Below are 23,657 nucleotides of genomic sequence, written 5' to 3'. Positions count from 1 at the left end.
ACCTGAACTAGCTAAAACTATAGGTCAAAACGGATAACATGATTTCTCCGTGTGTTTCCCGTCACTTGGTGGTGTTTTGCTATTAAGTGCATCCTATAATTAAATAGCGCTCGACTAAACTGAGGCCTGCGGCCTGTGTACGCGGCTCGCCATGCATACACTGCGCGGAGCGCAGCGTCAAACATAACCTTCGCATTGACAAAGTTTTTTTGCAAGGGCAGAGCAATCCTCGTCAGTTTTTCCGTGCTTATAGTTAGTGTTTAAAGTCATCTCAGAAAGATTAACTGTTGAGGGAAATCCGAGTAAAAGAGATGGAATCCAGTGATGTACTTGATTCTGCTGTCAGGTAATCTTCATTGGATGAGAACGAAAATATAATTATAACAAAATACTTGGTTCCACTTGATTGTTTGCAGAGTCAAAGAGGAGATGAATGATGTGTCTATTATTAGAAATAACTGTGAAATGATTGACGAGAAATCAAATCTCCAATGTCCAAAGATCCAAAACTTCCCAATCATACCGTTTCGGCAAGAAAATTCCGTAAGTTTTGATAGTTCATAAGTAACTAGTATTGTAGTTATTTTTTAATAAAAATTCTCACACAACTTTATAATTTTTCGATAGAACCATAAGCTTCGAAAATGTGACACTAAACTCGAAAGAAAACATGACAAGGACGTGGAGATAGTTTTCGAATGCGAGGACGTCAAACCAAATATTAATTTACAAACAGCTAAAAAAATGAATGATTACTCTACAAATTCCTTGCGGAGTGTAAAAGAGGGCAACAGTTATAAAACGCGAAACTTAGTAAAGAAAGAGGCCACGCAAGAAATAAAACAAGAAATTTTTGGTGACACATCAGGGACATCGAATTTGAACTTCGACGAACAAAAGCTTAAAATACATATCAGTTCGGTTAATAACGATGCACGCCATCTACGTAAAATAAGCGGAAAAAAATTTCCACATGAAAGCAGTCTGAGAAGGCATGTCAAATCATTTCATCACTGTATTACTTACTCGTGTGATATATGCGGAAAGACGTATAAAGGAAAGAGTGAACTGTATAAGCACGTTCAATCAGTACATGATGGTGTCACCCACTCATGTAATATTTGCGGCAAGATGTTTAAAAGAAAGATTGGTCTGACGAGGCACGTTAAATCAGCGCATAATGGTGTCACGTACTTATGTGATATTTGCGGAAAATCATTTACATATAAAATTAGTCTCAAATACCACATCGATTCTGTGCACAATGGAATCAAACATGCATGTGATATTTGCGAAAAGACATTCTCAGCCAAATGGTATATCAAAATCCACATCAATGCGGTGCACAATAGGATTACTTACTCATGTGATTTTTGCGGCAAGACTCTTAGAAGAAAGGGCGATCTAAAGAAGCATGTTGAATACACGCATAATGGTGTCATCCACTCATGTGATATTTGTGGAAAGACATTTACTCGAAAATGTAAACTCAAAATCCACATCGATTCCGTGCACAATGGGACCAAACATGCATGTGACCTTTGCGGCAAGAAATTTTCATTTAAATGTAATCTCCAAACTCATATCGATTCGATGCACAATGGGACTAAACATACGTGCAGTACATGTGGAAAGACGTTTCCACATAAACGTAGTCTTATAAAACACGTCGATGCGGCGCACAAAGGTATCAAACATGCATGTGATATATGTGGCAAGAAATTTTCACGAAAAGATGTTCTCAAAATCCACATCGATGGAATACATAATGGTGTCACCCAAACATGTGATATTTGCGGAAAATCATTTCCATCTAAAATTAGTCTTAAAAAACACATCGATTGGGTGCACAATGGTGTCAAACATGCGTGTGAAAAATGTGGCAAAAAATATTCACGAAAAGATCATCTCAAAACTCACATCGATTTGAAACATAATGTTGTTTTAAAATAAAACGTCCAAGTTTGAAAAAAATTAGTTCATTTCCTTTTAAAAGCAACTTCACAAATTATAAGAATTATATAGAATAGCAAATTTTAAGATCAAGTTCTTCACGTCGCAATGTCTACAATAATTGATTGAGAACTACATCGTATCCATTCAAAATTGTACGATAATTTACGTACGTGCCAATTTCTCACGTGATATTTGTGGAAAATCATTTCCACATAAAAGTAGTCTTAAAAAACACATCAATTCAATGCACAATAGTGTCACACATAAATGCGGTATATATGCGTTAAGTCGTATTCTCAATTAGTTAATCTCATTAGGCACATCAATTCTGTATATAATGATATCAAACATCCATGTGATTTTTGCAAAAAGATATTTAAATATAAGTGTCATCTTAAATATCATATCGATTCGGTCCACAATGGTATCCCTCACGCTCGTAACATATGTGCGGAAAAGGAATTTTCAACGAAGAGTAGTCTCAACAGGCATGTCAAATCATTGCATCATACTATTAGCCACTCATGTGATTTTTGATCTCGATAAGCATGTCAAATCGTCGCATAATAACATCAGCCATTTATGCCAAACAAAATTTACATCGCTGCTACGTTGTAATAAGAAATAAGATGTAGAATAAAAAAACGAATATGTTCGATTGAGACAAATCTTCGATTCAAGATCTAGTGAAATTGTTCAGTAAACTAATTTAAAAATGTTAACATATTGCGATATTATAAATTCTTCCTACGGTATATGTCATCTCAATACGTAAAAGTAACATCAAAGTTTTAAAAGAACCAATAAATTTTTCATTAAAAAGTAAAAACGCCACACTTTTATTTTGAATCAATCTAATTATTATATTATGTATATACACAATACCTCTATGACGATACTACCGAGCAATCATTTTATTTTTATTCTTCTTCTCTTTGGTGATATTTAGACGCTATACATGGACGCGTCAGAGACTCGGTCAGCAAGCACTATTCGGCTGTATTGCATGACACAGTAGAAGGGAGCATAACTATAGCAAAATGTCGAGTGTCGACATCGTCGTAAACTAAAATGTTGACCAATCTGCGTCGCCATCGCGAACCAAATCTACGATTATGCGCCACTCGTTCGGTTATTAATCGTGCGTCGCAATAGTTTGCACCCGTGTGTGCTCTGCACGCAAAGTTTTGCCGTCCATACCATCATAATCAGAGCGCTGATGTTACACCAAAAACTGTGCGTAGCTGATCGCGAGCAACTTTCGCAAAGATTCATAGTTTTTCAACGCGAACTGACTTCGGCAGTCTTCGCCAGTTTCTTCATGCCCAGATTGTTTGATGCATGTAAAATCGCCGCAGAGAGATTCATTTGTTCATGAAATCCCAAGTGAGGAATATGGAATCCAGGGATAAACTCAATTGTGTTGTCAGGTAATTTTTACTTTATGAGAATGATAATGATGATGAGTGTTATAACATAATACTGAGGTTATTTCAGAGTGAAGGAGGAGCCTAGTAATGTGCCAGTTACTACAAATAATTGCGACATGGTGGACCAGAAACCTGATCTGAAAAACTTCCAACTACTACCATTTCTGCGAAAAAATTCTGTAAGTGTTGATAATTTTAAGTTACTCGTGGTATAGTTTTTTTCTGAAAATTTAAACATAACTTTGTGTTTCTACAGACCCATATTCCAACGTGTAAAAATCAACTTGAAAATGAATTGGAGAACGAAGTGGAAATAGTCGGTGAATGTGAGGACGTGAAACCAAATTTCGGTTCTTTACTAGTTCAAAAATTATATGATTATTCTCAAAATCGCTTGAAAGGTACCATGGATGGCGATACAGTTCAAAACACAATTAAAAAAGAACCCGCGGAGGAAGTGAAACAAGAAATTACTGGTAATGCTGAAAAGGAATTGAATTTCAACTGTGAACTAATGATTACAAATAAGTTTAACAAAGAACATAACCTCGAACCACACATCGGCATGGTCCATACTACGACCCACACTCATTCATGCAATATTTGCAGCAAAACATTTTCTAATGAATATATTCTCCAGACTCATACCAATTCGGTGCACAATGGGATTACTCACACATGTGACATATGCGGAAAGTCATTTCCATATAAAATTAAACTCAAAACCCACATCGATTCTGTGCACAATCAGACCAAACATCCATGTGTTATTTGCGGCAAGGAATTTTCATTAAAATGGAATCTTCAAACCCACATCGATTCAATTCACAATGGGATTTCTCACTCTTGTGATATTTGCGGCAAGACGTTTACAAGGAAGGGTGATTTGACAAGGCACGTTCAATCAGCGCATAATGGTGTGACCTATTCATGTAATATATGCGGAAAGTCATTTACTCAGACAGTTAGTCTCCAAATCCACATTAAATCAATACACAATGGTATCACCTACTCATGTGATATTTGCGGCAAGACATTTACAAGGAAGGGTGCTTTGACAAGGCACGTTAAATCAGTGCATAATGGTGTGACCTATTCATGTTATATATGCAGCAAGTCTTTTACTCAGAAAGGTAATCTCCAAATCCACATTGAATCAATACACAATGGTGTCACCCACTCATGTGATAGTTGCGGCAAGTCATTTACTCAGAAACGTAGTCTCCTAACCCATATCGAATCGATGCACAATGGGACTAAACATATGTGCAGTACATGTGGAAAGACGTATAAAAGGAAGGGTGATGTGACAAGACACGTTCAATCAGCGCATAATGGTATCACTCACTCATGTGATATTTGCGGAAAATCATTTCCGTACAAAATTAGTCTCAAAAGCCACATCGATTCTGTGCACAATGGGACCAAACATGCATGTGACGTTTGCGGCAAGAAATTTTCATTTAAATATAATCTCCAAGCCCACATCGATTCGATGCACAACGGGACGAAACATATGTGCAGTACATGTGGAAAGACGTTTACAAGGAAGGGTGATCTGACGAGGCATGTTCAAACAGCGCACAATGGTGTCACTTCCTCGTGTGATATCTGTGAAAAGACATTCTCAACAAATTGGTATCTCCAAACCCACATCGATTCGATGCACAATGGAACCAAATATGCATGTGACGTTTGCGACAAGAAATTTGCATTTAAATGTAATCTCCAAACCCACACCGCATCGATGCATAATGGTGTCACCCACTCATGTGATATTTGCGGCAAGACGTATAAAGGAAAGAATAAACTTGATTGGCACGTTCAATCAGCGCATAATGGTGTCACCTACTCATGTGATATGTGCAAAAAGGCATTTACTCAAAAATATAGGCTCAAAATCCACATCGAATCGATGCACAATGGTGTCACTCACTAGTGCGATAATTGCTGATTTTATGACGAATAGTCTACAAAACATATGGATGGAGTTCATTTCTCGTTCGATATTGCTTAATTAATGGATAAAATTTAATAAACACATTCAAAAGATTAATTTAAAAAATTTTGTTTACAACAATAATCTTAATCTTATCGTATTATGTAAGAACAATGTTTACCTTAGAAATAAATCAATGAATTTTTGAAGGAAAATGAAGTACATTATTTGTTCTATGTTCGTACAGTCACTTTTTGGCGCGCTTCAATCATCCTACTCACAATTATACGATACAATAATTTTTTTCTCAAAGTAAAAATTTTGATTGCCCAAGTACAAAAAGGACTTACAGCGATCTATAAAAACCACGAGGTTGTCGACTAGAAGTTTTCATTGCATTTTGCAATTCAATTTATTTTCTCCATACGAAATATCTGCAAAGGTTGCACGGTATGATAAATCGTGTTGTATACTACTCTCACTTGCATCGTATTCAAAACTTCACGACGTTCGTAAAATTGAATTTTGGGCGAGAGTTTAGATCGCGAGATAATTCGTTACTTCGCTCCTGACGCGTCCTCGATAATAGCACGAGTGCACGTGTACACTTTTCATACATTACAAACTTCGTACCCGAATTCTCTCTTTCGAATCTCCCCGACGGAGCTTGCACAATTGGATGTGGCACACGACGGCGCTTGTAGAGGCTGAATTTTTCAGGCGTTCGATTTTTCGATTGTTGCAGTCTCGCTGTCGAGACCCTACCTAATCTCAGCTATCGCTCGCTCGAGATAAAACACTTTCTTCTCTCTCTCTATTTCTGCTGCTGGGCTGTCTTACGTTATTATACCGATTGTGTTATACAGCCGATGTAGGTCAACAAGAGATCACTCTTGTCAGGGCAGGCCGAAAATCTCTCGCGCGATCCGAGGTATAAATTTGAGAAACGCTCGACGTCTACGAGAGAGATAATGTAACAAGCGATCGGCGCGGGCGATACCGATCGCGCGCGCCCATCGAGACACCACCCAAGAACATGTATAACCGCACACACATAAAATAGTTGAATGATCGATCGAAGCTGCTGTTCTTGAAATTGGGTATAGGGGAGTAGAGAGCTTAGAGAATTAAATTCGGCCACCGATGTCGTAGCGTATTTAATATTAGTGGCAAATATCGCAGTAGCAGCGGCAGCATTTCGTTACTACTGCCGGTCTCGCGATCGCGACGAGCTTCGGTCCTGCGTTTCATACATAATAATATTAATACAAACCTGTTCCCTTTCCTGAAAGTGAGATTTAGATAGCTCTCTCTTTCTCGATCGCGCGCGTTGGGCTGCTCTCTGGTCGCGCGACGAGGAAAGCAACTTTTTTAATAAAGTCATATACAGGCCTATATATGCTGATTCAAAGTATGCACACGCGCAGCAGCAGTGACTGGAAGTTAGCATATATTATATGGTATTTATAAAGCGTCCCTCTTTTTTAGGTTCCATGAGCTCGGATACATGCGTGCGTGCATGGCTACATTAGTTTCGGGGAATTTAGTTGCAGCGATCGCTGTTGCTGTAATTTATTATACATCGTTGGGACACGCGCGTGCGTCGCTGCTGCTGCAGTTTTGCGAGTGCGGGGGTGTCTCGATCGGCGGCAACTGCCTACTTACTGGTTGCACATATGATAATTATTGACATGAATTTTTCATCCGCGGCCGCCGCTCAGAGGTATACACACGTATCAGGTCCGTTTGATTCGGGCCGAGAATTTCAAAAATTTATTTCTTTTGTCTTTCTCCGTGTATTTAATTCCTTCATAGGTATACGCTCTTTTTTTTGCTGCTGCTGCTGGCCGACTTGAAGCGGGCGCGCGCTCGAAATCAATTATTCGCGCGGGGCAGTTTTCTCGCAAAACTGGTTTCTTCTTCTATTCCTCGCTGCTTACTCTTCTTCTTGTTCTTCTTCTTCCGCTAACGTTTGAAATGTATCTCTAAACAGCTCACCGCGTCTCTCTCTCTTTCTCTCCTTCTGGCGTTTTATCTCCCGTTCTAATTTATCTTATTCGGCCTCCCGATGCACACATTCGGGGGATGCGCTGCAGTCCTCGCTTATTTATTTTTGTTTTCATTCGCTGCTGCACTGGCTTTCCTATACCTCGTTCGACGCTCTGCAGCAGCAGCTTGATTGAAGAATTAGCTGACACGCGAGTGTCTGGGGGGACGACTCGCGCGCATCATGGCTTAGTCCAATCAATGAAAATCTGTCCCTATGTTACAAAAAAAAAAATTCGCAACCAGAATTTTACGACGGATTCTTATTATGGGTACCCTAAACAACTAATTTTCATAAAATGCCACTGTTTTTTGTTCCTGCGTTTTTGTTTATAAGCCTTTAAAAATGCAAAAAAGCATATTATATTTTTTAACTCGTAAAGTATAAGTTTTACGATAAAATGTTTCAAACAAAAGTTGTAGGCATTTTCAAGACCTTTATTCTGGTATTTTTTTCATATTTTTTCGTCCATTTGTTTATTCTCTAGGTCGAAAAAACCTCTAAAAGTGGCCGTTTTTACAATTGTTTATAATTATTTATTAAAACGTGCTACGGCAATGAAATCTTGAGAAAATGTAGCCCTCGTTACGCAGAATCCAATGCATTTTTCAAAATCTCGCTAAGTGCATTATTTATCGAGATATTGCATTTGTTTATTAAAAAACACTCCCCTAGTGATTGTTAAATAACTTTGAGTTGGCTCAACGTACGAAGACCAGACACAGCGCAAATTAAAGGTAGAGACCTCCCAGTCAATTTGCAACAATAAAAACAATAATTTTTTCATAAAGACATGAAAAATAAACACCAGATATAAATGTGTACGAAAATTCTTATAAACAAATTGACTTATCTGCCGAACCAGAAGTCGTAAGTCAAATCGAATTTCGGCATCTTGTTCCTTGCATTTTTACGCAAATTTTAAAAAAAAATTGACCTCTTTAACTATATTGGAAACGAAGTTAGGCTTTTTTTTTTAAAAAATCACCACGCCTTTGTTTATAAACATTAAAAGCTGAAATTTGGTATACATTCGAACGAAATGTTGAACTTTTATATGTAAACGAATGCAACTATCAATCACCGTTATTTTTGCAACGATAATATTATTAACTAACAAAACATTCTGACTCTGTCATACACTCGCATGGGTAGCGGAGTGGGGGAAGGCCGAGGCGAGCTGTTCCGGCCGCTCGAAAAACTTGAAATTGACTTTTCAAAATGAAGCGCACTGGAAAAAATAACGTTATCTCGGCTTCTATTGAACCGAATTGCTTCTTTTTTTTTTTAAATTAAAGCTCTCAACAAATAATTAACAATTACATATGTTTAAAACCATTTGACCAAGTCGAAATCCATCTAAATTAATGTTTTATTTTAAGATGGTATATTCTCGTCGGTTTTGGGCGATATAATAATTTGATTAATTGTTATTTTTACTGTGTATGATTTTTATTGACAACTGTTTATTATAAACAAATTAATTGCATTTAACCTTTTTCATTAATGGTTATGTGCAAGTTGTAACGTTTGTTTTTTTTCGAAATAAACTTAATCGAGAAAATTCTTATTAATAATTTATTATGAACAATTTCGAATCAGTTTTATTAATATAATATTCGGCCTCGCTCTGGGTTATGCTACCCCAAAAAACGTTTAGTTCCGTCGCATCGGGGTTGAATAGTCGTTCGTTTTTCCTAGGAGAATAAATCTCTTCTTCGTTGATTTTTATTACTGAAGGAATAACTGTTGATATGTTAATATTTTTATTATGGTTCGAAACTGATAAATTATATGATAATGTCGATTCGAAATTGTTCATAATAAATTATTAATAAGAATTTTCTCGATTAAGTTTATTTCGAAAAAAAACAAACGTTACAACTTGCACATAACCATTAATGAAAAAGGTTAAATGCAATTAATTTGTTTATAATAAACAGTTGTCAATAAAAATCATACACAGTAAAAATAACAATTAATCAAATTATTATATCGCCCAAAACCGACGAGAATATACCATCTTAAAATAAAACATTAATTTAGATGGATTTCGACTTGGTCAAATGGTTTTAAACATATGTAATTGTTAATTATTTGTTGAGAGCTTTAATTTAAAAAAAAAAAGAAGCAATTCGGTTCAATAGAAGCCGAGATAACGTTATTTTTTCCAGTGCGCTTCATTTTGAAAAGTCAATTTCAAGTTTTTCGAGCGGCCGGAACAGCTCGCCTCGGCCTTCCCCCACTCCGCTACCCATGCGAGTGTATGACAGAGTCAGAATGTTTTGTTAGTTAATAATATTATCGTTGCAAAAATAACGGTGATTGATAGTTGCATTCGTTTACATATAAAAGTTCAACATTTCGTTCGAATGTATACCAAATTTCAGCTTTTAATGTTTATAAACAAAGGCGTGGTGATTTTTTAAAAAAAAAAGCCTAACTTCGTTTCCAATATAGTTAAAGAGGTCAATTTTTTTTTAAAATTTGCGTAAAAATGCAAGGAACAAGATGCCGAAATTCGATTTGACTTACGACTTCTGGTTCGGCAGATAAGTCAATTTGTTTATAAGAATTTTCGTACACATTTATATCTGGTGTTTATTTTTCATGTCTTTATGAAAAAATTATTGTTTTTATTGTTGCAAATTGACTGGGAGGTCTCTACCTTTAATTTGCGCTGTGTCTGGTCTTCGTACGTTGAGCCAACTCAAAGTTATTTAACAATCACTAGGGGAGTGTTTTTTAATAAACAAATGCAATATCTCGATAAATAATGCACTTAGCGAGATTTTGAAAAATGCATTGGATTCTGCGTAACGAGGGCTACATTTTCTCAAGATTTCATTGCCGTAGCACGTTTTAATAAATAATTATAAACAATTGTAAAAACGGCCACTTTTAGAGGTTTTTTCGACCTAGAGAATAAACAAATGGACGAAAAAATATGAAAAAAATACCAGAATAAAGGTCTTGAAAATGCCTACAACTTTTGTTTGAAACATTTTATCGTAAAACTTATACTTTACGAGTTAAAAAATATAATATGCTTTTTTGCATTTTTAAAGGCTTATAAACAAAAACGCAGGAACAAAAAACAGTGGCATTTTATGAAAATTAGTTGTTTAGGGTACCCATAATAAGAATCCGTCGTAAAATTCTGGTTGCGAATTTTTTTTTTTCAAAACCTTTATTGATTGGACTAGCTTTTCTCACGCGTGAGAAGATATTTGGCGCTTGTTAGACACACCGGGCTTTATGTAGTAGCAAAAAAAAAAAAGGGTTGGAGAAAGAAAGAAGGTGTGACAGTTAAAGGATTGATGGACTTTTTTTGGGGATGGTCTGACGCCGTTCGGGCATACCTATGTACCTATACCTACCTACGCAGAGAGAATAATATTCGACTGGACAAGATTATTTCACGCGATTCTCGATGTGAGATCATTTTTTGCTTTCATTTTTCCGTTGATTGCGAATCGATGTCGTCGTTGGTGCAGAAGACGAGGAGACGCGCACGTGCCGTACGCGAGTTTAAGTACACCACGCCTGCACATTTATTATCGCGTTACGCGATCACACGATGATGCTTCCGAGTGCCAAGAACGACTGAAAAAAAAGCCGAGAAATCGTTAAAAGCTCCGTCTCGTCGATGGAAGAGTACTTTATTGCTTTACGCGCGATCATATACCTAATCGACTGCATTTACTTATTATTGAAAAGCGCGTCATTGCCGCGTCATCACGTGTGCTTTTACCCACGATGATAATAATAATAAAAACGCGCGCTCGTGTAACACACATATGATCGGTCGGTCGCACGCGCGCGCGAGCTCCGCAGCCTCATCGCGCTGCCGTTCATTCAGCATTAAAACTGCACTACTTTGATATATATCTAGCGTTACGTTTTTACTACTGTGCGCATATATAGAGATATAATTTAGTGCATATCTGCGCCTTTGACGAGCGGCTGCGTGTGACGCCAATACCACCAGCCGCAGCGCGCAACATGCAAAACGGCACGTAGACACAAAAGTGCACATATAGAGTGCAGCTACGACTCTATCCTACTGTACATTGCCGCTGTGACACCGCGAGCTTACCCTTGCGGAAATTTGAAACTTTTTTTCTTCGTTTTAGCGCGATGATGACGTTCTCTTGTCCTCTCGTGACATTTTATATGTAAAGCTATTCGCGGGAAGAGACGCGACAAATATGCGCGAGACATTTTCACGTGTTCGCGCCAGAGACCTTGCACTTTTATTATATATATATACACGAAACGATATGCACATTTTTTTCTTCGTACGCACGCACGGCACTCGAGAGGGTCGATGATGATTGCGCGATGGTGTGTGGGTTGTTAAACTTTGTCAAGGTAGAGGCGCAATTGAGCCACGTATGTATTTATATTATAAAGAAGATATCCGCGCGTGATGCGCAATGCTCCTCATGGCTGTGAAATCTAATTGGTACAAACGTATTATGTGTATTCACTTTTTCTTCTTCTTCTTCTTCTCTCGACTGATTCGCCGCCGCGTATCGCTGAAAAGTGCTTGAATGCCGATAAATCGATCGTGGAGATGAATCAATGCAATAATTTCAACTCGTTTAAAATATTTAAACGTCCGGTAAATTTATTATCTTATCCTTTCATTCCTCAAGTTTATACAGGGTTTTTTTTTGTTTGTTTTCAATTTCAATCACATTCACTTAAAAAAGTTGCATGCTTACATTGTGCTGCGATCTCATCAGCTATATTTTTTTGTTTTTTTATACCTTGTAAAATTTGAATATCATTTCAATTATTTTGCACTTAAAACCTTTCCCTTTCAATCTTTTTATGAAAAAAAAATAATAATAATAATTAGAAACTTATTCGTTACGTATTACATTTAATTAATAATTTTTTAGAGCTCGCATCGTATCATCGCTTATCAACATCTTCATACTCTTTTCTAGCACGATTTTTGGATTACAAATTTATTAATATTTAAAAAATGTAGAAACAGGAGTAGGGTGATACAATGTTTTTTTTTAATGCTTATTTTTTTATAATGCCTTTCTTGGTTTTTGCATTTTTTTTTATCTTTTTCAACTATAACATCTACTTTTCTCACACGTTAATCGTAAAATTTTCTTTTCGGTATTCGCATTCCGATACGCTGAACGTGGTTAATTGGCATTATCTTCAAGTGTGTTTTGTTTACAAAATATCGTACGCTCTTTTAAGGAGCGCCTATTTTTTAAATGCAACTAGTTTTACTTTTTAACTTTGATCCATCATGTTAGGGTCGTTGATGTTACCTGTACAGTCTTTTTGAATAAGTTCATATAGAGGTTGAAGATCTTGTGACAATTTGATGCTGGTAATGAAATCTGTCAAGGTTGGATTTTTATCTGAAATTTTGAATATCATTATATTAGAACCAACTTAATAGTTACAAATATGTATTCCATTCTATACAAAGCTCGCGCATAAATTTTTGAAGTGTATTTGTCTAGCACAGGAGAAATGATAATTCACGATTTACAAGATAACATACTGTCCACTATCTAGAATTACACCAACTTACCACTATCTGGAATTCCACTGAGTGCAGCAACGGCTCGCAAAGCAGATCGTTTAAGCTCGTCTTGTTTTTCGTACTCTTGTTTAACAGAATTCTGTTTGACTTTCATAGTACACGTGTTTTTCAGAGGTTCAACCAGTCTGTCGAGTCCTGCTCAAGTGAATGATTTGATTAGGAAAATCGTTAATGTCGTATGTAATGAAGATTCGCTGGAGAAACTTACGTTGAAGAACGGCAGCAGGGCATAAATGTGCGAGTCTCGCAACCATTAAATAGGTGAGCATTTTGATGTCGTAATGATCGCGGAGACCACTCTCGACGTGATTGAGGAATTCAAAAATATCCAAGCGGTCCAAACAAGAGTCGAGTAATGTGTACATACATTCGAAAGCTGCTTTTCGCAAATCCAGACCATCGTCGACTGTGTGTTTGAACGGGCCCATTTCTACTTCTCGGATCAGCTCTGGCTGTAAATTTTCAACAAAATGTGTACAAATGAAAAATACTTTTCCTTCGAGTGCAGATCATTTGTTATGTCAGGTAAATAATGTTCAATTACTTTGACTTTAGTCTCAGTGTAAAGATGCGGCAACACCGTGTCCAATAAATCTCTGACCAGTATTGGTTTATTATGTGCTGCTGAGTTAAATGCAACGAGTGCCACTCTACGCACATTTAAGTCATCATCCTCTAAAGCTTCCAAGAATACCGATAAGTTTTGTTTAAGCAGTAGATCAATGGGTTGTGGCTGCAAAAGAATATGTTTTAGCGTTAATTTATGCAAAAAATTAACAAAAATCTGATTCTTATTTACCTGATCGGAAATGGTGAATTTGATAGCAGTAACAACTGTCGTTCGCATCAGAGCAGATTTCGAAAGGAGTAATTGTCGAAGATCTGGTAGTAACTTGACCGGATCGATAAGAGTCAGTTTACCAAGACATTCTGCTACGACGTTACGCGTGCCTTCTTCAACGCATTCGCAATGTTTTACAAGCAAAACCCAGATTGTAGGTACAAAACGAAGTAAAAGCTCAACGCCAGCAGGACTTGCGGATTGGCATGTGATAATCTGCGTTTAAAAATAATATTAAGTACGCTGAAAATGCGATTTGCAATTTCTAGAAAAGTTCACTGAAAGACTATTCTTACTTCTTTCAATGAGTGAAGAAGGAGATATTGACGTTTAGGCTGACATTCTATTTGTGTGAGTATGAACGGAAGATACGCCGGTAGATTGCCCACAGCAATATTTCCAAGAGTGTAGCTAGCTGCTGACTTGATTTCTTCTGTAGTAGAGCAGAATGAATCCAAAATGATGAGTTTTAACTCTTCTAAAGAGCTCAAATCTCTGAAAGAAAAGCAAATTGATACGAATTAGAAATAGATATACGCTTGTTATTTCTTTAGTTTTAGTTTCATTTAACTTACACGTGTCGACCGATTTCTCCGATGACTAATAATGCGAAAATGTGCCTAGAGTCGTGTTTTTGAAGTTGTAAATCCTTTACAAATTCTTCAACCACACCTCGGCACTCCTGAGTACAGGTGACAGCTAAAGCAGCAGTACACTTGGCCAAAGAATGATAAGCTTGCTTGTGGAGTTGAGGTTGAGGCTTTTTCGATTTTCCAGTAACAGGCGCCACTACCATATTTAGCAACTCCCGGAAATTCAATCCCGGTATGCCAGCTTGTACCAAAGCTTGGAAAAACTCGAGCATTGCAGTTAATGCACCACCTAAAAAATAAAATTGCATAGATTATATATTTTTATATTTGTATATAAAATTTGATTTATAAAAATCAACATCATTTTATTCATTTATTTATTTTTCGTGAAAATTCCATTGTAATTGTATAATTGTATCAATTTTTTTATCAAGTAATACTCCTTTATCGACATTTTTTACTCTGATTACCTAAAAATGTCTATTTTTAACTTCAATTACAAGCCCGGATAGCTCAGTCGGTAGAGCATCAGACTTTCCAAAAAAAAATATGTAATTACAAAATTCTAGAGATGGCAAAAATTCCGCGCATAGATACATTTATAATATACTTAATAAGAAACTACATTAAAAACTCTATCAAAAACCAGAGCAACAGCCTTATATGCGGACCATATTATCACAACGATCAATACCTGAATAAAGCTGCGCTCAAAGGGTTCATTCCGCCTGAAGGCTTCAAACTTCTTGACGAAAAATCACTTATCATAGATAAAAACCAGAAACACTGTATATACCATATACCTAGAAATAATTGGGTTAAATCACTAGAACCGACATTATTCGACCAAAATTATATTTATTGTAGAGCCCTAACAAAATATGATTTAGAACTTATAACTAATTTTAACTATTATGATAATAAAAATAAGAAAAAAAATAATAATAGTAATAATAATTAGTTCATAGTATTATTATTCATATATGATTTCATATGTTAGTTCATAGTATTATTAGTTCATAGTTCTTGTAAATAAATGTAAATAATTTGTAATATAGTCACAATACTATTAAGAATATACCAAACCCAAACCCAACCTAGCAATCTAGTTTTTTCTCATTTTCTAGATGCAATATTATTAAATGTTAAATACACTTAATGCTAAGAAATATAATTAAGAACTAATATCTAATTGTAACGCAGCGAGTGCCGATTGGGCCATTCTGCATATAACATTGATATGTACAATACTTTAAAAGCTACTTTTATATATGTTTATTGCTTATGTAAGAAAATGTATTATTGAGAAAAAAATAAACATAGTCTCATAAAAAAAAAAAAGAGCATCAGACTTTTAATCTGAGGGTCTAGGGTTCAAGTCCCTATTCGGGCGATTTTTTTTTCTTTTAAAGTTCTCTTTCAATTTTTTTCATAATTGAGATTCTACTTATGTTGCTATTGATTACCCAATATATGATAAAAATATTATTATGTAAAAAAAGGCAAGTTGATCATTATTTTTAAATTAAAGCCCGGATAGCTCAGTCGGTAGAGCATCAAACTTTGAAAGCAAATTTAGCTGAGTCAAGCAATTACTGACACAGGCAAAAAATGAGACAGTAATTTAAAATGAAAATACCAGTTTACACACACTAACTCAGGAAAATGCCCAAAAAATAAACTACATTTTAAAAACCTTAAATATAGAATGGATCAATTAAATAATTGTACAACCCAAAATACTTTAGCAAATAATTGCATTAAAATCATGTCATTAAATATAAATTCATTGATATCTCTTTACAAGAGACACAATTTGAGCATGTTCCTGAGGAATCACAAACCTGATGTTAAGGTGGTATGTGAAACGAAACTCGACAAAAAACATAATATTGCATTCGATGGATACCAATGTTTTAGAAATGACAGGAAATTCCAAGGGGTTCTAATCAATAAAAATATTAAATGTACAAACATTGCACTACCTCATATCTTCAATATTTTAGAATGAACAATAATTGACAATAATTAGCAGACGTCAATGATAAAAGTAAAATTCCTATAATTATTGGAGAATTCTCCCACTTGATCAATACCAAGGAAGAAGATGATAATTCTGAGTTGGAAAAAATAATTATAAATAAAGTCAATGATTCTATGATCTGTTCAGCTATTGCTTAGCTTCGGCATATGGGGTGCGACTGTGGCTTGTGCTTGATGGGGGAAATACACGGGACGAGCTGCTGATTTTCCCTCGGCTCGTCAGTCTTCGATCAATTAGCTTCTGATCGAGTCGAGGCTCAACCTAAGAGCCCGTCGAGTTCTCGACACAGTCACGGTTCATCGCTTTTGAGCCAGCTGGCAATATTCGTGTGCCGACGAAACACTTACTAATTAATAAACTCGTTATTATTTGTGTTTAAATCGAGCCAGAAATTATTTCATGTCCTCGCACGGAACAGATCGATATCAACAAACTACCCCCAATTACTTCCTTTAACCAAAACAATACAGCAGATAACCCAAACCTAAATCCCAGCAATAACACAAACATAGAATTTACTAATGTTAAAACAATAACAAATTTAATCTCAATAATGAGTAACAAAACATCCTCAAGGTGGGATGACATCCCAAATATAATTTAAAAAAAAATCAACAAAATCTGCTTAAAAAATTACACAATGCTGATCAACAACTGCATAAACAACGGCTACTATCCAGAAGCCTGGAAAACGGCAAAACTAATCATCTTAAACAAAAAACCCAATCAACCTCCAGAATTGGACAATTTAAGACTAATAAGCCTGCTACCATGTATCAGTAAAATTTTTGAAAGAGTAATAAAAACTAACATTATCAAATTTGACAGCTTGCATAATATACTTCCCGAATACCAATTTGGTTTTAAAAATGGACATTCTACAATTCATGCAATACACAAACTGTCAGCGGATATCAACTGGAACCTGAACAAGAACAAAATGACAGGTGCAATTTTAATAGACCTACAAAAGGCTTTTGACTCTGTATGACATCAAGGACTCAGATTTAAATTAATTATTAAAAATATGAACCCACACTTACTGAAGCTAATAGCCAATATGATAACCAATAAAAAATTTAAAATAACAAACAACAATAAATCGAATCTCCCAACATAAACAATTACAAGAGGACTCCTGCAAGGAACCGTCAATTCGCCATTACTCTTTAATTTATTCACAGCAGACTTTATAAAAGTTTTTGGAATTAACAACAAAAAAGTTTAAATAGTCCCTAGAAATGTAAATTAAGAAAGAAAAAAAAGAGAGAGTAAGAAAGATGATTTTTTCCTGTACATAAATGTAAATAATTTGTAATATAGTCACAATACTATTAAGAAAATACCAAACCCAACCTAGCAATCTAGTTTTTCTCATTTTCTAGATGCACTATTATTAAATGCTAAATACACTTAACTTTAAGAAATATAATTAAGAACTAATATTTAACATTAACGCTGCGAGTGCCGATTAGGCCATTCTGCATATGACATATAATATATAATAAAAATATTATTATGTAAAAAAAGGCAAGTTGATCATTATTTTTAAATTAATTTCCTTTACTTTGATTTCATTTATTTTTATTATTGGAAACAATTGATTGTTCATTTTTTTTCTTCTAATTTTCATTGCCTAATCCGTTAAAAATGTCTCCTTTATTATTTCTCTACAAGCCCGGATAGCTCAGTCGGTAGAGCATCAGACTTTTAATCTGAGGGTCTAGGGTTCAAGTCCCTATTCGGGCGTTTTTTTTTACTTTTAAAAATCATTTCAAATTTAAAACAGATTGATGCTCTCATTAAAAAATTGAAGCATAATTTTTCATTAAATGTAATTAAGATACTAGTTATGCGATATTATTTTTAAATTATTTGTTTCATTCGTTATTATGGTAATCAACCAATTAATTTGATTTTTTTTCATTTTTAATTTGCCTATTTCCCAAAAATGTCTAATTCTTACTCCCAATACAAGCCCGGATAGCTCAGTCGGTAGAGCATCAGACTTTTAATCTGAGGGTCTAGGGTTCAAGTCCCTATTCGGGCGATTTTTTTTTATTATTTAAAATTGGGATGATATTTATGTTATCATTGAGACATAAGTTTTACAAAAAAATTCGTGTTATCAACAATCACAAAACTGAAAAACTTACCCTGCAGCAATGGTGATCTCACGAGTACAAAGATTTCTGGTAAAATGTTATCATTGATGTTAACCAAAGCCGATGGATGCAATCTAGCAATAGTCGTAAGCAAGGTCAGTGTCAATTGAGCGATGTGAAGATCAGTTTCACTCAACAATGGTGGCAATTCGAGTGTTACATAATCGAGTAGTTGGGGATTTATTACATCGCTGTAATTACGCTCAATTGTGTCCAAAAGAATGAGCGAGCTTAACTTCAAAGCGCGTTGATTTTTGCGTAAGAATGAACCTATGACCGAGATAGCTTCTGGCAGAATTTGTGTCAAATTAATTTTCAACGGAGAACTGGCTATGCACGTCAACGCCTAAAAATTGTATAAATAATTGAATTTACTATCGACGGTAACATATGAAATCCAAGTTTATTGATTAATGAGCATACCTTCACAGTGGTTAGGCGAGTTATTTCATTTCGAAGTCTGTCGAGGAAAATCGGTAAACAGATGGGTAATGAACTTTGGAGCACATCACCCAAATGAGCTACAATTTGTCCCATACTAGCGATCGCACGTTCTTTCACTTCTTGATCAATGTCAGCAGTTCGCAGTCTAGATAGCGTTGCATCGAACAGTTGAGGTGCGAGAGACGCGTAATCGAATGTTGATGGTTGATCTAACAATTTTATAAATATTATCATAACTTATTCAGGTGAATGATTATTTATGAATTTTTTTTTACATACCAAACGGTCTGATCACTTTAACCAGCTGCTGTACTACCAACAGAGCTTCGGCTGTGATTTTGTAAAACGGATCACCAACTGCGGCAATTACGGGCGGAGCAATCATGAGCATGTACGGATAAAACACCTCTGGTCTGTGAGTCGACAATAAGGTATGCAAGAAAGAAAGAGTGTCGATCTTCATGTTGGTGGAGGAATTCTTATCGCCAAGGGAATATTGAATTCCCGGAATAAGAGTCTGAATGTGATTAGCTAGAGCATTTGGTAAAACGAGCACAAGTTCTTTGAGTAGAAGAAGGCAGTCTTGGCGCGTCTTAATAGATTTTTCTTTCATCTGATGATGTACAGCTTTGACAATGCTAGGAACTTGTTGTTGAAGAAGAACAATAGGTGCTTCTCCGTCTTCCATTGCATCAGAGTTCAAAACTACGGTTGTAGTGGGCTTAGTTTGTCGTAAAAGTGTTATGTAAGCATGGAAGATGTCAGATTTAACATTTTCTTCGCGTTCTGTAAATAATTAAAATATGTAAAATCACATTAATTTGTTTAAGCTCAATTGAAAAGGTTCATGCACTATCGCGACGTGTTATAGATAACGAATCTTCAATGTTCACCTTTAAAGCGCTTAATGAGAGCTGGCGAGATTTGTTGATAAATATGAGACAGCAATTCGCGTCTACTGGAAATAACAGCTTCGAGGCATTTGGTTGCTGCACGACGTACTTTCCAGCTCATATCGTCGTCGTCTGAGTATTCATCCTCGCCGTCTTCTTCACCATCTTCTTCTACTTCCATATCGGCACATTCACCATCCGATGCCTCATCTTCATCATCATAATTGTAGTTAGGATCATACATGATGTAAGACAAGCCCATGACCACAATCTATTTAAGAATTTTATATTAATATTATTCAATTTCTTATCGAGTAATGAAATGAAATCTGATAAAAATGTATTTTTGTTTACTTTTTTAATATGAGGTGTGATTTCTTTTGGGCATCTATATATAAATGCTTCAAAAGCTTGAAAGCAATATTCGCGTAATTCATCGTCGTCATTTTCTTTACTGTATTTTAAAACATATGGAATAACACGTTCAATATGTTCTCCAAACCGATGACCAGCTTGACGACTATAAAGATTTTATAAAATTAATTTAATAAAAATTTTAATTAACTATCTTAATTCATTAAAAATATAATTTATCACAATTACTCACCAAATTGCAGCAATACACTGGACGTAGGTGCGAATAACATTATTTGGGGAATTACCAGACAACCCTTCGAGCAAGAAATCAATGATTTGATTGTAAATTACATTGTTACTGGACATCATAAGGAAGCTAAGAGCTGTGGTAGTTCTTTTACGAACAGCTTGACGTGGTGAAGATAGATTAGGAAGTAAGGATGCTTGTATGACCGGATGATATACAATTAAAACCGATCCAAAACGTTGCAACATATCTGCTATGATTTCAAGAGCTTCCAATTGCACTGGCACATCTTCACCCTTGAAAAATATATTGTAATTTATTTATTCTGACTGGATTTTTCATTAAAACTTGAACCATCTAAAACTTACTTTTTCAATGGCAATACTCAATTTGCCTACAATTCTACGACAAACATTTCCTGCGAGAATGCCAGAGCCTTGGGGTAACTCAGCAATTACAGTTTTCATTCCAATACTTGAAATGTCTCTGAGCTGCTCTTTGTCAGACACCATGTTTGAACATAAAGAATCAACTATCGTTTCTACTTGGTATTCCTTGACCTTGTTGACTAACGGTCCTAAACTAAATTTCAAAGATTCAATGAAAATCTGCTTAAATCACAGAAATTGATTTCACATCAGCAAGGAGACACTCACCATTTAACGGCTAGATTTTGCACTTCTCCATTTTTGTCTTCTAACAATTTGAGAAGCATTTTGACAACTTTACGCTCTGAATCATCGTCCAATTTGATGTTGTCTTTTTGCAATTCAGTCATCAGATCATTGGTAGCCATAAATCTGAAGTCTTTGTCATTGGATGTCATCTGGTTTGCAAAAAGTCAAAGACCGCATTACGAATTTGTATAATTTTGGCATCGTTCAAGATAACAATAAGATAAAAACGTTTGATACATAAATCACGATTCACTTCCATAGTAGTATATTATAAGCATGAATTAAGATTGTACGCGTGCAGGCTCATTTTTCAATAACGTTTACGTTCGTAAACAGCCGTGTGTGCCGAGAAGACACGAATCAAAAGAGGCAAAAAACCACACGTAATTTCCCCCAAAAATAGAATTCGCCACGAAGGAAATTTTCCTCTAGACGATGAAAATTGCCACGCGAGACTCTCGGGACACATAAACAAAGGCATTTTCCGCAAAAACAATGTTGCCGTCGAGCGAGCGGCGCAAAGGTTATATCGGCCATTATTTTTGTAAGTTCGCAAAATCTCTCGCTCGGCTCGGGAAGCCCGTGTGTCAACGGCTCTTTTTTCGGCCCGGCACGCGATCATCGAATCCAAGACAATGCAAAATTCTTACCTTCTCGAGAAGATTGGCTATTTGATACGACACACTTGTCATGATTGCTGATTTTTTTTTGTTACTTTCCGTATTGTATAAGGTGCCTGCAGCAGAGAGCACGGCACAGCACACAGCATGCAGCAACGCGAACGCGCCGGCAGAAAAACGAGACGACTACTACTATTTTGCCGTTGCCTCCCACTCTCCTCTCTTTCTTCTCGCTGCTAGTCCTCGCGCTGTGCGTTCGCACAGTCGTCGTCGGACCAAGATTTTTTTTAAAACAATAAAATTTGGGCCTGGAAAAAACACTGTTTTGTAAGGGGCGGTTTTGCTCGACACTCGACGTTGCCGCGTTTATAAGCGCAGGCTTTTGTTTCTTACACTCGGACTCGTCCGTGAGAAATCGTCGCCGCCTGTATAATATTAATAATCGCAGCACCACCAACTGTCGTGTGTGTACTTTTCACGCCGAGTTCCTTATCGGCATTTCTCGCGTTGCGAAAAACCCTTATATACACGAGTATCGGTGTGTGCGTGTGTTTATCCAGACGCGTGTATCGGTGTATTTAACGACGAAAACAGAAACACAGAAACTGACTTTTTCCCTTTCGGTCTGTACGAACGTATGTATACGCGTATTATACTGGACCCGCGGCTCTCTCGAGTCACTACTCGTCGTTGTGTGTACGAATTTGCGGCGACTAGTGCCTTCTCTCTCTCGCTCGCCTTTATGTGTATGCTATCTATATTCGGCTTCTACGCGGCGTTTTATTGGCTTATGTGTGTGCGTAAGGCGACTGCCAGCTTCGCAGTCGTATTGTAGAGCGAGCAAAAATTGATATGGCCGCGTATAGATAACCATAAGGCGCGTTCGTCGTTGACGGCACTGCTTCGCACGTCTGTTACGGGAACTATTGGCACAAATTTTTTGCGCGAGAGGCGCGATCATTTGGATTTTTGTTTATGCTATGTTTCTGTAATAAAAAAGGTTGTCATCAAGTTTCTTTCTCCAAATTCATATTAAATAGTAAGCACGAGTGAAGGGCGTAAAAATCAAAACATTTTATGTAAAATAATTTATGTATGTATATACCATGTATATATTACATTAAACAAAATCATCACTGAGTTAAAACGTAGCAATCATAAGATTAATATAAGATTACAATGCTTCGTTTTTTTTGTTTTGTTTTTAAATATTCGATTAGTTTCTTTTTACCCGTTGATCGCTTCTTTTGCTGCAACATCACATATATTTTGCATTCGTCTTGAGCGTTTCTTTAATAGCTAGAGACGCAAATACATGCCCGCTGTTGAAGTATTTTTTTTTTTTTTTAATTACAATAAGAGTCGTTTCTCTTTTTTCTTTCGTTTGTTTTTCGCTCATAATAATACTGAAGCGCGCTTAGGTTTCTCATTTTCATTTTATTCAATCATTATTAATTTTTTCAATCTATAATAGCGACAGATGAACGTTTTCGCAAATTCAAATTTTGCATTACAATTGGCTAAAAGGACATTTTTTTTTCATTTATCTAGTAAAATAACACAACCATACATATAACAATTTTTCAAATTCGAATTCTATAGCAGTATCTGCGCCATTTACGTTAGCTTCTTTTTAAATATATTTTTATTCTATATAATATTATACTCGTATAGGAGGTGATAGAATTTAAAAGTGCCTTTAAAAAAAAGCATTGTTTTTTTTTTATTTCAACAGCTTCGCGCAGGCGTGTGTGGATTCCTGCGGTGCCATTCTTTGCTCGACAAAGATTATAATAATTATTTCATAATTTTAATAGATA

General features: G+C 35.9%; 3 protein-coding genes and 2 non-coding genes across 6 annotated transcripts; 4 read left to right on the top strand and 1 right to left on the bottom strand.

Moving 5' to 3' along the window:
• The first annotated feature begins 200 nt into the window (after positions 1-200).
• Positions 201-2,669, top strand: LOC106651240 (putative zinc finger and SCAN domain-containing protein 5C). The gene is made up of 4 exons (XM_023462311.1): positions 201-346; positions 417-543; positions 628-1,450; positions 2,638-2,669. Exons 1-4 carry the CDS (start codon positions 312-314, stop codon positions 2,667-2,669), a joined length of 1,017 nt encoding a protein of 338 aa, XP_023318079.1. The 5' UTR covers positions 201-311.
• Positions 2,670-3,757: 1,088 nt separating this feature from the next.
• LOC111694372 (gastrula zinc finger protein XlCGF26.1-like) lies at positions 3,758-5,407 on the top strand. Its single transcript, XM_023462309.1, has 2 exons — positions 3,758-5,279; positions 5,356-5,407. The coding sequence occupies exons 1-2, from the start codon at positions 3,793-3,795 to the stop codon at positions 5,405-5,407; spliced, it is 1,539 nt and encodes a 512-aa protein (XP_023318077.1). The 5' UTR covers positions 3,758-3,792.
• Positions 5,408-11,978: 6,571 nt separating this feature from the next.
• Positions 11,979-22,543, bottom strand: LOC106651622 (cullin-associated NEDD8-dissociated protein 1). Of its 2 annotated transcripts, XM_014370218.2 has the most exons (17): positions 22,231-22,543; positions 21,868-22,145; positions 21,197-21,366; positions 20,909-21,122; positions 20,544-20,836; positions 20,291-20,456; positions 19,937-20,207; positions 19,323-19,829; positions 19,023-19,252; positions 18,591-18,945; positions 14,373-14,679; positions 14,094-14,292; positions 13,756-14,013; positions 13,501-13,689; positions 13,165-13,408; positions 12,945-13,091; positions 11,979-12,768 (listed from the first exon to the last, which is right to left on the bottom strand). In XM_014370218.2, the coding sequence occupies exons 2-17, from the start codon at positions 21,907-21,909 to the stop codon at positions 12,638-12,640; spliced, it is 3,723 nt and encodes a 1,240-aa protein (XP_014225704.1). In that variant the 5' UTR covers positions 21,910-22,145; positions 22,231-22,543; the 3' UTR covers positions 11,979-12,637. The 2 variants fall into 2 exon arrangements, with proteins under 2 accessions (XP_014225704.1, XP_014225703.1); XM_014370217.2 differs by having other exon boundaries at positions 21,868-22,543.
• Trnak-uuu lies at positions 18,111-18,183 on the top strand. Its single transcript has one exon. It is a non-coding gene; the product is annotated as a tRNA-Lys (tRNA).
• Trnak-uuu lies at positions 18,412-18,484 on the top strand. The gene has a single exon. It is a non-coding gene; the product is annotated as a tRNA-Lys (tRNA).
• Positions 22,544-23,657: the final 1,114 nt, after the last annotated feature.

The sequence above is a fragment of the Trichogramma pretiosum genome, unplaced genomic scaffold (genome assembly GCF_000599845.2).
Source record: "Trichogramma pretiosum strain Unisexual culture from Peru unplaced genomic scaffold, Tpre_2.0 scaffold3, whole genome shotgun sequence".
NCBI classification, from domain to species: domain Eukaryota; kingdom Metazoa; phylum Arthropoda; class Insecta; order Hymenoptera; family Trichogrammatidae; genus Trichogramma; species Trichogramma pretiosum.
The sequence above is the reverse complement of the archived record's forward strand: the minus strand, read 5'-3'. Positions and strand labels throughout refer to the sequence as shown.